Source organism: Notechis scutatus, chromosome Z (assembly GCF_049901735.1).
Source record: "Notechis scutatus isolate UNSWTSFEM ecotype Mainland chromosome Z, rNotScu1.2, whole genome shotgun sequence".
NCBI classification, from domain to species: domain Eukaryota; kingdom Metazoa; phylum Chordata; class Lepidosauria; order Squamata; family Elapidae; genus Notechis; species Notechis scutatus.
Window position 1 is genome coordinate 115,952,323 of NC_142025.1, and position 15,536 is coordinate 115,967,858.

At 40.5% G+C, this 15,536-nt stretch overlaps 1 protein-coding gene across 1 annotated transcript; it reads right to left on the reverse strand.

Moving 5' to 3' along the window:
• Window positions 1-1,108: 1,108 nt before the first annotated feature.
• Window positions 1,109-5,520, reverse strand: LOC113428298 (vomeronasal type-2 receptor 26-like). Its single transcript, XM_087946159.1, has 4 exons — window positions 5,230-5,520; window positions 3,518-3,745; window positions 2,157-2,282; window positions 1,109-2,031 (listed from the first exon to the last, which is right to left on the reverse strand). The coding sequence occupies exon 4, from the start codon at window positions 2,027-2,029 to the stop codon at window positions 1,109-1,111; it is 921 nt and encodes a 306-aa protein (XP_087802285.1). The 5' UTR covers window positions 2,030-2,031; window positions 2,157-2,282; window positions 3,518-3,745; window positions 5,230-5,520.
• Window positions 5,521-15,536: the final 10,016 nt, after the last annotated feature.

Sequence of the window (15,536 nt, forward strand, 5' to 3'; positions counted from 1 at the left end):
TAATAATTTCCAAAGGTCCCAAAGTCACCAAGCAATCCAAATACACACAATCTGTTTCATTTAGCACTTTCTTCTTTTTATACTTTCTCTTCCTGGGGTACAGTTCAATTGCAAAGTTTCAAAATGTATCTTTTAGAAGTCTTGTTATAATTTAACTCTAGTCTTATAAGTTCCAAGCAGCCTCCTCCAGCAAAATCTTAATATTAATTCTTTTCCTCTCCCTTCCCACTTATAGCAAAGAGTAAAAAAAAAAAATTTTTTTTCAATGTTCAGAAATCTTTAACGTCCCCTGGCTTTAACTTTCAAATTTAATTACCTGCTAAAACGGGTTTTTCCAATTTCCATCTGCTATCACCGTAAGGAAGGAGAGTGAGGAAAAACAAACGTTCCCTTTTAACTTTCATCCGCCGCTTTTCCCAATCTTCTTTGGGAACGATGTATCTTTGATGAAATTGAAATTCCAGGGTATTTAAATGCTACTTATTATCCCGGTCAGCCAGAACTTTCACTTTCTCAGCTTCCTCCTGCACATTCTTATCCGGATGAAAGCTTCTTTGTGGCAGCCATTGCTGACTGCCGCTCCATCGCCTTCGGAAAAGGGAGTTAAGCCAGCTGAGGAGGGGGGTTGCGATTCCCCCAGACCCCTGCTGGATCTCCCCTGTCTTCAGTTACCTCTACGGGGTAACTATTAGCCCCCAAATCCTGGATTGGGGGCACTCCAGTGGCAAGCGCAGCAGAAACCACGCACAATCGCGGATTCCTGCCGCCGCCAAAGCCTTGCAAACCGGAACTCCACTAGGAAACAGTTTCTGCATTCTACCATAAGATCATACTCCCTATTCTCAACATTTCTATTATGTAGTTGGTTTGTGGTCATCATCTTGACTTTTTTGATCATCTGCAGATGGTCCTGGTTCTTGGCATAACCTTCAATATAAAGGTATCCCTAAAAGACCAGTGCTAATTAATTTTCCATAGTATCCCATGCTGTGGATGAATTAAAAACCAAATTAAAAGTCCATTATCTCCTCCTTAATGTGTACAGGTCTTGTGCCAAGTACTGTCCCCAGCTTAACACCTTCTCCAAGATTACGTTTATCTGGGATTTCTAGGAATTAAGGGAGAGAGAAAGACAAATCTTCCTATGTTGATGCTTGTTTTTATTCAGTTCAGGCCTTAGCACAATAATGTAACATTTAGGAGAAAAGATACAGCCTAGCAATCCAGCAGTGGAAGCTAAGATGGAGAAGACCTCCACAGCTACTATATATTTCCCTTTGGTGCTGAAATTGGTGTGAATAAAAGACAACCAAATGCTACAAAATATCAGCATGCTAAAAGTGATGAACTTGGCTTCATTGAATGTGTCTGGCAACTTCCTTGCTAGAAAGGCCACTATGAAACTGATGAGTGACAGAAATCCCATGTAGCCCAAGACAAGGTAAAACATGATGGGAGAACCCACATTGCATTCTGCTAAGATCTCTATTGTCTCTGAGTGATTGTCCAGATGAGGAAATGGAGGAAACATTCCTAGCCAAAAGGCACAAATGCTTACTTGAATCAAAGTGCAGGAAAAGACAATAGAGAATGCCAGTCTTTTCCCTAACCATTTCCTCATCTTAGATCCTGGCTTGGTGGCCATGAAAGCTACAACCACAGTGATGGTTTTGGCTAACACAGAAGAAATGGCCATTGAAAAGATGATGCCAAAGGTAGATTGTTGGAGGAAGCAGGTCACTTTTCGTGGCTGTCCAAGAAACAGCAAAGAAGAGAGGAAACAAAGTAGGAGGGAGATAAGAAGAATATAAGTGAGCTTCTGGTTATTTGCTTTGACAATGGGTGAATGTCTATGCTTAATATATAATCCAAGCACCCAGGCTGTTGTTATTAAGAAGCAAAGAGCAAATGAAACCAGAATGACTCCTAAAGGTTCTTTCAATGCCAGAAAGCTTATTATTTTGAGCATATATCCACCTTGCTCCTTGCGGGGATACTGATCTTCAGGGCATTCATGGCAATCATCCATATCTGGAAGAGAAAATAGAAGCTCAAGGAAGATTATTGCCCTTTCTGACTTCTTTTACACATAAATGGCTGCGTTAAACACCCAAGCAGAATTCTTCAAAGTTCTGCTCATCAGAACTTTTATATACCTCTTTGAGTTGAAATCTTCCCTTCTGCACATGGAGCACAGTCATAGCAACAAAACAATGCTCCTTCCTTCTTTGTTTTTGTTCTCCAGGATGGCAGGAATCATTGCACACAGAAAGGGGGGTTACCTTGCCCATAAAAAGAGTGAAATATTGTAATTAGGAAATATTACATAGAAGAGGGGAACATTTGCAATGTTTTCAACCATTGTAATTCAACTGGATGAAAGAAGAGATTAATTTCAGAGAAATTGTCCTGGATGGAATGTAGTGCTCTTGAACTTTGTTAGTTATAAAAAAAGACAAGCAGGTCCATGAAGAAGATTTCAGAAAATGAAATTTTCCCACTGGATTCTATCCTTTGAAAATAATGTCCCTTTTCAATACAAAGATCAAATGTAAATATGTACATAGCTGTATATATAAATGTTTATATTGTTTGATGATATTTTGCTTATATAACAATGTAAAGATTGAGATATATGTCAAAAAGACCACCATGTCCAATTGTTTTTAAAGCTTAATTTCAATAAAAAAAAACTATTATAAAAAAAATGCCGAAGAATGACTCTTTTCTTTGGAGTAACCCTCCTTCCCTTGTTTATTCAGTCTTCTAGTTTGGTGAAGAATTTCAAAACACCTTTTGATCCATGGTCTATCAAAAATAAGAAAAGGTGAAAAATTGTTCTGGTGGAAGTTTAAATAACTTTGATTTAATGTTCTTATAAATTGCCCCAGCTTCATTTGGCATCATTAAGAACAGTTTGATTTCTATGAAATCATATGCATTTTGGCAAGTATGTTGATAAATGGTATTATTTTGTACATCTCAAATTTCTGATTGGAATGCATAGTACTATGATTACTACACAGTATTGCAGTGATGGATTGATGAGTGATGGTAGAGGCAGATATTTCTCTCTCTGGGCACAATGAGAATATATCTGCTGAACAATACTCCACATTGGCAACAGGAAGGGCATCCGGCCATTAAAACACTCTGCTAGCTCCATTCAGTTGCCCAGATTCCACCCCACAAGAGTTATTAAAAGATGATGATCATAGTGATGGATTATGCAAAACTTTAATTTCATCTTTAGTTTCATCATATGAGCTGCAGTAGCTCAGTGGTTAGAGTGCAGTATTACAGGCTGCTTCTGCTGACTGCCAGCTGCCTGCAATTTGGCAGTCCAAATCTCACCAGGCTCAAGGTTGACTCAGACTTCCATCTTTCTGAGGTGGTAAAATGAGAACGCAGATTGTTGGGGGCAATAGGTTTACTCTGTAAACTGCTTAGAGAGGGCTGTAAAGCACTATGAAGTGGTATATAGCTATTTTTATTAGCCTAATCAAAGAATCCCCACCTGATTAAAACTCCTGTGCCACTCAATTATATTTTTATTAATTGTGAGTTGGTTTCCTGCTAGCATCTCATGATCCACTCTTCCAATTTTGACTCTATGGAAAGACATGTTTGGAAATACAATTATGTTCATTATATCAAATTCAGCAATCATTTCTTTGTTTTCATTAAAGGAAATCTCTTCTCCCACAGAGTTGTTAAATAAAATTTCCTGAAGAAATGGGTGGAGCTAGTGCAGAGACAAATAAATACCAAAGGTGAAATTTCATGCAGAATTTTTGCAAATAACAAAAAACCAAAAACAAACATGTCCCAAAGGTGCTTTTTTTCCAAAAGCCAACTGGATTTTCTTGTATTTTTTGCTTCTCATTCAAGAAGCTTATTCAGTTCTAGAAGCTTTTAGAACTGAAGAAGCTTCTTGGATGGGAAGTGAAACATTCTTTAGAAAAGGCATCTTTGGGACAACCAGGATCGGGATGATTGGGAATCTCCACAGACAAAAAGCAGATATTTTAAAAAGGCAATTATTATTGTATCAGGTTCAAACTTCCTTTCCTAAGATTACACACGGGTTGTTTAATAAATAAGAAATTCAAAAAAAGGTAGTTGTTGTTGCTGATGCTATTATTAATGATTTAAATATTGTGTTAATTTGTTCTTTATTGAATAATGTTTTATCATCTGTGTTTGCATTTTGACATATATTTTGATTTGGAAAGCAGTCTGAAAGTATGTTCTTTGTAGAACAATGTTTTATCAAATATGTCTGCATTCTGAGATATCTTTTAATATGGAAAGCAGTCTGGACTTAGTGACAATAAATAAATGAATGAACACCCTTTCTCGGTGGCTTAATCTGCAGATTGTTTCATTTGCATCTGACTCTGACAGATACTATTTCATTCTGTGTTGGAGACATTACCTGCCAAGCCTCAACTTTTCCCAATCTGTACTTGGATCTAGAGGAAACCCTGGTGTGCAAAGCTTGTGCTATGGCAGAGACAGCATTGTAGATGCTGTAGCTGTGACCAGTCATGTCCATTTCAAATGCAAGTCCAGGAAGGCTCCTTAGCTGCTCCTCCCCCAGTGCATGTTCCATCATTTTTTGGTAGCACACTGGAATCTGGAAAAGAACAGTCAAAGGCTTGCACCCAAAAGTCCTTGAGGAAATTGTTACTTTGGTCCCCATGTGGTTTAACATCTTGAAGGAAAATTTGAAACTGTGCACATTCCCTTGAGTGAATTGAGAAGGAAATGGTGCCATGGAAAAAATCAATATTTTGTTGCAATAAGAAACTCGTTATAGTGAAATCAATTTGGACTGTTGTAATCCATACTCTTCAAATTCCTTGAGTATCCTATCACATTTGGCCAATAAAAAATTATGTTCTGTTCTGTTCTGTTCTATTCTATTCTATTCTATTCTATTCTATTCTATTCATTTATATTAAAGATATATATTATATTTCTCTGATTCTAAAGATTGCATAAATTTATAAAGAACAGGACAATAAGAATTAATCTTGAAGACTTGATATATTACCTATGCACTGGAAATATATTGCAGGCAAATGTTACCTAGGAATCCCGCAATACAGATATTCTTATATTCCTATACTTATAACCAGCAATTTCTATCCCCAGCTAGTATATACCTTTTTGAAATCTCCCCAAAATGTCAAATATCCCCACTTCTGCCTAAATAAATCTTACCTGCGGAATCTCATAGAGACTTAAGATATCTGCCATAAGGAAGGAAATGTCAGAATTCATTGCCCCAATGATGGCTATTACTTTTTTCTGGCTATCACATTCATAGTTGGGAATAAATTTGTATGAATCGAAAAGAAGGTCCAGGGCAGTCTGATAGGTCATTTTTTCATCATAATAGCTGTCAAATATATGGAAACCAAGAGTGATATTGGGTAAGATTTGGGGGTTCTTGTTGACTTCATGTGCAGAGAATGCCAAAACCAAGATGTGCTGGTAAAACTTTGTGATCATACTGTGAATAAAAACAAAACTTTCTGCCATTCGTGAATTGTGTAGTACTTGCATATATGGATATTTTAAAATTTGACATCTTTTTTTTAAAAAAGATTATTACTCTTTTTCTCTTTCCTTTATCTACCCCAATCTGTTGACATGGATGGGAAAAGTTTGATGAGACAGTTCTAATTGCTAAGTTGTGTCCAGGGCTGGCTGCTACAGGTTTTCCCTGGTTCAGGCAAACCCTTAGCTAACCAGCAGCTAATTTTGTTGCCAGTTCAGTGAACTGGTAAATCCCATCCCTGGCTGGCCCCACCCACCCTGCCCCTTCCCTCCCAGGAGTCTCAAAGCAGCCCATTTTGGATCCCAGGTAAGTGCAGGGCCCATGCAGAGGCTCGGGGAGGGTGAGAAATGGGCCTCCTGGAAGCTCTGGGAGGCTGGAAACAGGTTCATTTCTGGCCTCCAGAGGGCCTCTGGATCCCAGAGATGGTGAAAATGGCCTGCAGGAGGCCGACTAGGCCATGGTGCAGGAGGCCGACTAGGCCATGCCCATCCAGCAACTGGGGAGAGAACCAATTGCTAAAATTTTTGAAGCCCTGCCCTGATTTTTTGCAATGGACCACAGCACATCAGATTCCCTGACTTCCAGTTTCCCAGAGTCTATCCAAACACATGCCCATTGTGTCAATGACAGTTTCTGTCTCATCCTCTGCCATCCTCCCCATGAATATATTCAGGGCTGCCACAAAGAAAAGAGAGTCAAGCTGTTCTCCAAAGCACCTGAAGGCAGGACAAGGAGCAATGGATGGAAACTAATCAAGGAGAGAAGCAACCTGTCAGTCTGTGCTCCATTCAAAATCCAAGAAAGAAATACTCAGACTCCATAGATTTGAGCAAACTGAAGTTCAAAGTGGAAGCTACAGGTAGGATTCTGAATCTAAGGAATTTGGTGCGCAGATCACATATACAAAGGGATGGAATTGTTCCCAACCCCCAAAGTCCAAAAGACTCTTCCAATTAAAAGTTCTGAATATGATCATGTGAGCATCTTCAGGTGGTGATGAGGCCTCTGTCCGTTGACCTTGACATATTTTGATAAAACTTCGCAGCTGCGCAAAGGAAAGAAAGCTAGCAAGGAAATAGAAACTTAAGAGCAGGAATTTATACTCCACCCCCCGACTCCTCATTTATACAAGACAAGAATGTAACACCTCCAGTTCTCTTCCCACAAGATGCAACCCCTCCTCCCCCGTTACTCATGGCAGCCGAAAGATGCAAAGCAGTAGAAAGCAATAGAAAAGTAGAAAAGATCTTGAAGGCTGACATTCGCCCCCTAGAAAAAGGACATTAGTCCTGTAAGAGAGAACAACATAAAAACATTGATTAGCAATCATATACATTTTCTAGGGCTTATCAGGATACTTTGCATGAAAGTCTTTGATCAGCTTAGGGGTTCTAACATCTTTCTCATTCACCCACTCGGCTTGGGAGGACAGGAAATGTTTCCAAGCCACAAGGTATTGGAGGCGACCCCTCCATTTACGAGAGTCCAAAATCTCTTTACCTTCAAAGTGTTGTTCACCCTCAATCAGCAATGGTATAGGAGGGTCAGTCTGGATTGGTGTCAAGACAGAAGTGTGTTCAGGCTTCAACAAACTAACATGGAAAACTGGGTGAATTCGTCGAAGAGTTTTTGGTAGTGTCAATTGGACTGTTACAGGATTCACAATTCGTTCAACTGTGAAAGGGCCTACATACTTAGGACCAAGTTTCTTCGACTTTTGAGTGGTTTGTAAGTATCTGGCGGACAGGAAAACTTTGTCTCCCACCTGATAGGTTTTCTGTGGAGCTCTCTTTTTATCTGCAAATTTCTTATGGGACTGATGGGCGTCATCTAACACTTTACGAGCAACTGGCCAGTTGAGCTGGAGCTGAGATATCCATTCGTCTAGTGATGGGATGTTAGGTTTTTCACGAGGAAGTTCAGGTATGGGTACAAAATCTTGTCCCGACGCCACTTTAAAGGGGGTGAACCCGGTACTACTATAAACAGAATTGTTGTATGCCACCTCAGCAAACGGCAATAAGTCAGCACAATTATCCTGTTGATAATTTATGTAACACCTGAGGTATTGTTCTAGCACAGCGTTAGTCCTCTCACAGGCTCCATTAGTTTGGGGGTGGCGGGCGGAGCTTAAGCCCTGGGCGGAGCCTATCAACTTCAAGAACTCCTTCCAAAAATTCGAGGTGAATTGAACTCCCCGGTCAGAAATTATACATTTAGGGACACCATGCAGTCTATAAACGTGCAGTATGAACAGCTTAGCTAACGACTTTGCAGAAGGAATCTTAGAGCAAGGTATGAAATGTGCTTGTTTGGAGAACAAATCGGTTACTACCCAAATAACCGTGTTTCCGGCACTCTCGGGTAACTCTACTATAAAGTCCATAGAGATTTCCTTCCAAGGAGCTGTTGGCCTGGCCACATTTTGTAGCAGACCTGCTGGCTTACCAGGGGGCCTTTTTGCTGAAGCGCAGACTGAGCAGCTAGCCACATAAGTCTCAATGTCCTTTTTCAACAAAGGCCACCAAAATTGTTGCTTAACGAGATGCAAGGTTTTCACAAAACCAAAATGACCAGCCGCTTTGGAGTCATGGGCCTGTTGCAATACTTGGCTTCTCAACGACTCTGGCACATACAGTTTCACCCCCATCCAGGCCAAGCCATCTCTAATGGTACAGTTATTCGAATTCGCCAGGAACCACTTATCCAACTTCAGGGCTTCCTTTAATTGTGCTGTTAAATCACTCAACAAAATCTGCCTCTTGCTTCTTCTTTTGCACTCTAGTGACCACCGGAGCGGCCAGCTGTTTGGCAGAAACAATTGGTCGTATTACTTCCGGACGAACACTGTTGTACTGAGGCAATCTAGATAAAGCATCCGCCATAAAATTCCTCCCCCCCGGAATGCATTTTAGTGAGAAATTGAACCATTTAAAGTACTGGGCCCACCGAACTTGCTTAGGAGACAGCTTCCAAGGTGTTTTCAAGGCCTCTAAGTTCTTATGGTCAGTCCATACCTCGAAAGAGTGTTTCGCTCCTTCCAAAAAATGTCTCCAGGTCAGTAGAGCCCAGCGAATTGCAAAAGCCTCCTTCTCCCAGACAGCCCATCCTCTTTCGGTGTCAGTCAGTTTACGGGAGGTGTAAGCGCAGGGTTGCAAAGTTCCCTTTTCATTGATTTGAAGTAAGACTGCCCCCACTGCCACATCACTCGCATCAGCTTGGATCACGAATGGGGCATCCATGCCCGGGTGTTTTAGTACTGACTCCCTTCTGGAGATGCACATGTGGTATACATCTTCATTTAGGCCATCTTTGTAGGCTTCTATCAGGGCTCCCTGGGACCAGCCTCGGATGTGGCATGCCAGCTATCTAAACTCTTGGGTGTAGTCAGCTACTGATCTCCCCCCTTGATTTATGGTTTTCATTCTGATCCTAGCCTTTCTCTCTGCTAGAGGGTCCTCAAACCTTCTCCTCAATGCAGTCATGAATACATTAAAATTCCGCAGTTGGGGGGAGTTATCATTATACAAATTCACCATCCACTCTGCCGCTATTTCCTCCAGGGCCCTGGTAACACATCTCACTTTGGCTGCTTCAGAAGTGAACTCTCCCTCATATTCTTCCAGGAAGAAACCCAAATCTTTGGGATTTCCCCCAAATTTCACTTCCAATGGAGGCAGCTTGAGGGCTCTGTGTCTTCCAGGGATCACACCTCCTGCTGGGGGCCCTGGAGCTGCAGCCAGCTGCTGCGCTGGCATAGGCTGAGCTAGGGGGGTGGGGCAGCCTGGCTGCCTCTGGCTGAACTTGCTCCCCCTTCCCCCTCATACCTTGGAGCGATGTGAGGCTTCCCGAAAGCATCATTGAGGAGTTGTCTGGCTTGATCCAGCATGCATTCCCTCTCTTCCCTTTCTTGCCACAGCTGCTCTCTCACACGTCGTCGGGTTACATTGATTCCTGGAGGGGGGGGTCTTCGTGATCCCTCCAACCAACACCCAACGACCATCTGGGCCTCTCAGAGTAAGGTTGGCTAGCAGATCGGCGGCTGCCACCTCCGGTAGCATCAATGACTGCCCCCCACAGCTCCCTGACCCTCTTCTTCACTAGCTGGTGATGACATGATGTCAAACCCCCTCGGTAGAAAACTGGATATTTTCTCCGGGTGGGCTGGTGAGGAGATTCAGAATAATGTCAGTCTGTGCTCCATTCAAAATCCAAGAAAGAAATACTCAGACTCCATAGATTTGAGCAAAGTTTTTCTTTTACTGAAGTTCAAAGTGGAAGCTACAGGTAGGATTCTGAATCTAAGGAATTTGGTGCGCAGATCACATATACAAAGGGATGGAATTGTTCCCACCCCCCAAAGTCCAAAAGACTCTTCCAATTAAAAGTTCTGAATATGATCATGTGAGCATCTTCAGGTGGTGATGAGGCCTCTGTCCGTTGACCTTGACATATTTTGATAAAACTTCGCAGCTGCGCAAAGGAAAGAAAGCTAGCAAGGAAATAGAAACTTAAGAGCAGGAATTTATACTCCCCCCCGACTCCTCATTTATACAAGACAAGAATGTAACACCTCCAGTTCTCTTCCCACAAGATGCGACCCCTCCTCCCCCTGTTACTCATGGCAGCTGAAAGATGCAAAGCAGTAGAAAGCAATAGAAAAGTAGAAAAGATCTTGAAGGCTGACACAACCTAGAACTAAGGAGAAATTTCCTGACTGTTAGAGCAATTAGCCAGTGGAACAGCCTGCCACCAGAAGTTGTGAATGCTCCAACACTGGAAGTTTTTAAGAAGAGAATGGACAACAATTTGTCTGAAATGGTATAGGTTTCTTGCCTGAGCAGGGGTTGGACTAGAAGACCTCCAAGAAGAGTTGGATTAGAAGACCTCCAAGATCCTTTCCAACTCTTTTATTCTATTCTATCCCCTTCTCTTTTTGCCTTCAGTCTTTCCTAACATCAGGTTCTTTTCTAATGAGTTGATGAGACATTATAACACTATTGATTGCTTTTGTTTGGATGTGACTAAAATCCTTTACTGATTCTTGATTCTTTGGAACCATGTTCATTGTAGCTTCTTTTCAAACTTTATTCCTAGGCATTGGGAAGCCCAAGACTGTAGGGGAAATGAAAATACTGTCATGTTATAGAATAACAGAGTTGGAAGGGACCTTGGAGGTCTTTTAGTCCAACCTCTTGCTTAAGCAGAAAATAGCAAGAAATGGATAATAAAAGCAAATCAATCAAAAGTGTTCTCATTCACACATGGATCAAATTATTCTACCCAGGTCAGGTCGTATGAAGTTCTACCTCTGTAGAAAATACTTTAATATTGGGAAAAGTGCAAGAGGGAACCAGAGAATAGATGCAGTTACAGTGTCAGTGGTTGCATGAGTGAAAGACCTGCAGGACTAAGTTAGGGACAGATCATCATGGAGAAAAACCATGTCATTGTTAAGCACTTAGACTTATATACCACTTCACAGTGCTTTCCAGCCCTCTCTAAACAGTTTTTACAGAGTCAGCATATTGCCCCCAACAATCTGGGTCCTCATTTTACCCACCTCGGAAGGATGGAAGACTGAGTCAACCTTGAGCCTGGTGAGAACTGCCAAACTCCTGACAGCCGGGGATCAGCAGAAGTAGCCTGCAGTACTGCATTCTAACCACTACGCAGCTCTTAAGAGTCAAAGCCAGTCATTCAATCAACCAACTTATTATGTTTCTTTATTAAAAAAAAATATATGAATTAGCATCCTCTGAAATAACTCAATTTTCCATAAGTGGAAAACAGGGATGGGATTCTTCCAGTGTAACTACCAGTTTGCTAATCGTCCACTTCATTTGTACACGTGCCCACCACTTGCTCAGTCTAGTTCCCAATGGGCCACGTATAGGTACTGGGCTGCAGACTGGGGGTTGGGGATCCCTACTTTACAACATCTTATTAGATATTCAATGGTTATTTTCATAATGTCAACCTGAGTTCATAGGGCTTTTGCCTTTATGTACAGAGGTGGTATTCAGCAGGTTCTGACCAGTTCTGGAGAAAATTTCCAGTAACAGAAATTTTGAGTAGTTCAGAGAACCAGAAAATACCACCTCTGACTGGCCCCTCCATCATCTATTCTCTGCCTCCCAAGTCCCAGCTGATTGGCTGAGTCTTCTTTTGTTTCCCTGCACAGGAGTACGGAGATGGAAAGCAGGTTAGTAGGGTGGGGAGGGAATGGGATTTTGCAGTAACCTTCCCCCCCGGAGTGGGGTGGGAATGGAGATTTTATAGTATCCTTCCTCTGCCACGTTCACCAAGCCATGCCACACCCACCAAGCCATGCCCACAGAACTGGTAGTAAAAATTTTTTGAATCCCACCACTGTTTGTATGTAATGATGGAGATGATAACAATGATAGCAATTATGATGATGTAATGAAAAAAAACCAAGTCCAATTCTGTTTGAAGAGTGGGCTTTGTTTAAAAATGCATACCATTCCATAGCCTTTGTTTTTTAATCACTATATAAATTTACTCATGCCAAAATAAATCAAGTAGAACAGGACTGGCCTGGAAACAGCAAAGGACCAGCCCACAGTGTCTCTCCCAGCAAAAACAAAGCACAAGGGGGCCACACGTGCACCCTGCACCCCATTTTTGGCCACAATGGCCTCCTGCAGCCATCTGTCAGCAAAAATCTGGCATGGGGGGCATGTGTGCCCCCCGCACCCCATTTTCTGCTGCAACAGCCTCCTGTAGCCCTCTGCCAGTGAAAACAGGATGCAGAGGAGAAGGAAGGAAGGAAGGGAGAGAGGGAGGGAGGAGATTATAGTGAGAGTATGGGAGGTTTCAGGGAAGTCCTGCATTACCACATGGCCACCACAGATACTCCCAACATGAGTCCTGTGTCATGCCCACCATGCCCCACCCACCCCCAGCCATGGCCACCATGGCCACACTCACCTCCAAGCCCTCCAAGGTCACACACAACCCTGATTCAACCCTCAATGAAATCAAGTTTGACACCCCAGAAGTCAAATATCACCCCCAAAACAGTCCTTCTTTCACAAACATTAATTTGTCTTGAACCAGGTATAAATGCTTCATTCAATCACTGTGCTGAGGAAGCTCTTGGCATCAACTATAGTTAAACTAAAATCCTGATCTTCGCAAATAGAGCTAAACCATATGCCTGGAGGATAAATGGCTAGAGTCTTGAACAAAGGAAATATTTTAAATATTAGGACATGGTTTTACATAGTTCCACCAAATACAATGCACACCAAATTTACACCATACAAAATGATTTTTTAAAAGTAGCCATACTTCAGGGTATTTTTTATTTTATCAGAGGGGCACAGCATATCCCAGCAACATTCAAGTTATGTTCAGCTAAGGCTCATATACAACTACTTTTTGGTGCTCGTGTAAGATCTTACACTTTCTGTATTCTTCTTGAAAAGGGTTCAGTCTAAATACCTAAGAGCTATATTCCAGGTTGTTATTATTACTATTAGTGTATGACTATTATTATAGTAGTCAGGAGACCACAATGCTATTGCAGAGTAGTAGGCTTGCCAAGGACCAGCCCTGTTATAGGAAATGATTGCACATTTTCCAAAGTGTGCCACAGTGGGTGGCTGACTTCACACCAGAGAGAACGGTAAGCAGCTCTTCCTTCAGCACCACCCAAGCCCCTCTCCCTTCCCAGAACTGCCTTGCAAATGGGAATGTAAATGGGAAGGTTCGAAGCCATCAGGAATCTGACTGCCTGAATAAAGCACCAGCTCATCTCCCCTCTGAAGTGATACTTATCTATCCACTCCCATAGAACATGCTTTCTAACTGTTAGGTGAACAGAAGTTAAGGCATTTGACATGAGCTCACCCTGCAATCCCGTGCTAGGGCTTAAACCACCAGAGCCAAGACCATCTCTAGCATTATTAAGCCACTGAGCTACCATGCCTTTTATATTATAGGTAGTGCTTTTCATTCAAGGGAGAGAGGAATTGCTACCATATCCAAACTTAATGCTAATTCAGGGATCTTTATCATAGGACTTTAGTTGACATTCCTGAAGCCTGAGTTTCTCCTTACTGAGGACAATTACTAATCAATATGGTTCAGAACCATCTCATAACAACTTCAACAACTTGGCTTTTCCAGGGAGGCAAGGATGGGTTATGTGCATGAACTAAGCCATTTTAATTACTTATGAAAGACTTGGAAAACCCAACAGGACCAGGCTGCTCTACCTAAGAAATTGTTTATTTTCTGAGCAGTCAAGTTCCATTTTATAAATCAGTAAGATACTTACACCACATAATTGTGGTGGTACAAGTAAGCCCCCATGAGCAGACAAAGGCTCATGTACCATCTATAAGGACTTAAAGACCCACCTTATAGCTCCTTACCTGGTAAAACATCCAGGACATTCTGGTTTATTTAAATACAGTTATGCTCCTGGTAAAAATAGGCAGACTTTGATTGAAGATATATCACTCATTGTAATATTTACTCTGTTTTGTTATTACTTTATTTTTATTTATAATATTTTTATTTGCAATTCTGGTCAGTGATATATACATATTGCAATTCTGGTCAGTGATACACACACACACACACACACACACACACACACACACACACACACATATATATATATATATATATATATATATATATATATATATATATATATATATATATATATATGGTATTCAGCTTTGTTCGGGTATTTTCCGTGTCATTATAGTTGTGCTTTTAAAGTTGTAGCAACGCTTCGCAGAATCTCATCTGCCATCGTCAGGCTTCTGTATTGTGTTCGTCTGTGAGTCAGACTTTTACAGTTGTTTCAGTTTTTGGTTGTTGTTTTTTGTAAATTTTATAGGTTTTTTAAAACAAACATAAACAAACAAAACATAAAACATAAAAACATAAAACATCTTTTTTGAAAGCAGCATAATCCTGGGTTACATCTCTTCGTACAGACACAAATTCAAATTAATGCTCATTTTTATATTCCATTCCATATCTTATTGCTATTCTACATTTTCTATATAGCTTCTCCCCTTTTTTAACTTTCTTAATTTTATTTTATTTATTTCATCTCAATTCAAATCATTGTACTTATATTCTTTGTCTGTCCTGTTTCAACTATCTACTATCTTTTCTCATTAAACAAAATTTCTCCTGTAATCACTGATTGGAGTATGACGCCTTTATATCTTTCCCCTAAAATTATAACACTTAATATAATACATAACTTCCATTCAGATTCTGCTTGGTACATTCTAAAACTACACACTGTATTCTTGAAAAAAGAAAAAAATATAAATGTATAATATAATTAAAACAACATTCCATTCCAATTCAATTCTATCATTAATATTAATATTCATTTAAATCTTAACATTTTGCACATTACTTTTCAAATAAATATCATACTTCTATGGGAACAATTATAAACTTTCTATAGTTAATTCCCCCCCCCTTCATTTATATTTTATAAAACATTGACTAATTTAAATTTCCCGTTCCTTCCTAATTCAATTTTCTCATTTATTTTATTTCATTTATTTTATTCACAAACATTTCACTAAATTACACTAACTATTTTATCCCTCTTTTTAATCATATGTTGTTTCCAATTTTCTAACATTATTTCTATTACAAATATAACAATACAATCTTATGTACCTTCACAGAATCCCTTTTTCAGTTAGATTTCCACCCATTATCTCTAAATAGGTCCTGTTTCTTTACATCTTGCTCCAAACCTTTGTAACTTCTCTTCCTTTCCATCTTCCCTCTCTTCTTCTCTCTCTCCCCTTTTACCCCCTGTCTCTCCACCTCCATTTCCCTCTTCTGTATTCCCCTTTTCTGTTGTTTTCACACATTATATCCACTTTTCAAATTATTTTTCCCTTTTTTGGCTGTTTTTTTAAGTCTTAAATTCTCCATTTTCTTTCCCCCC

Excerpts from the sequence above, each read along its gene's own strand:
- LOC113428298 (XM_087946159.1), bottom strand. The coding sequence starts at position 2,029 with ATGGATGATTGCCATGAATGCCCTGAAGATCAGTATCCCCGCAAGGAG.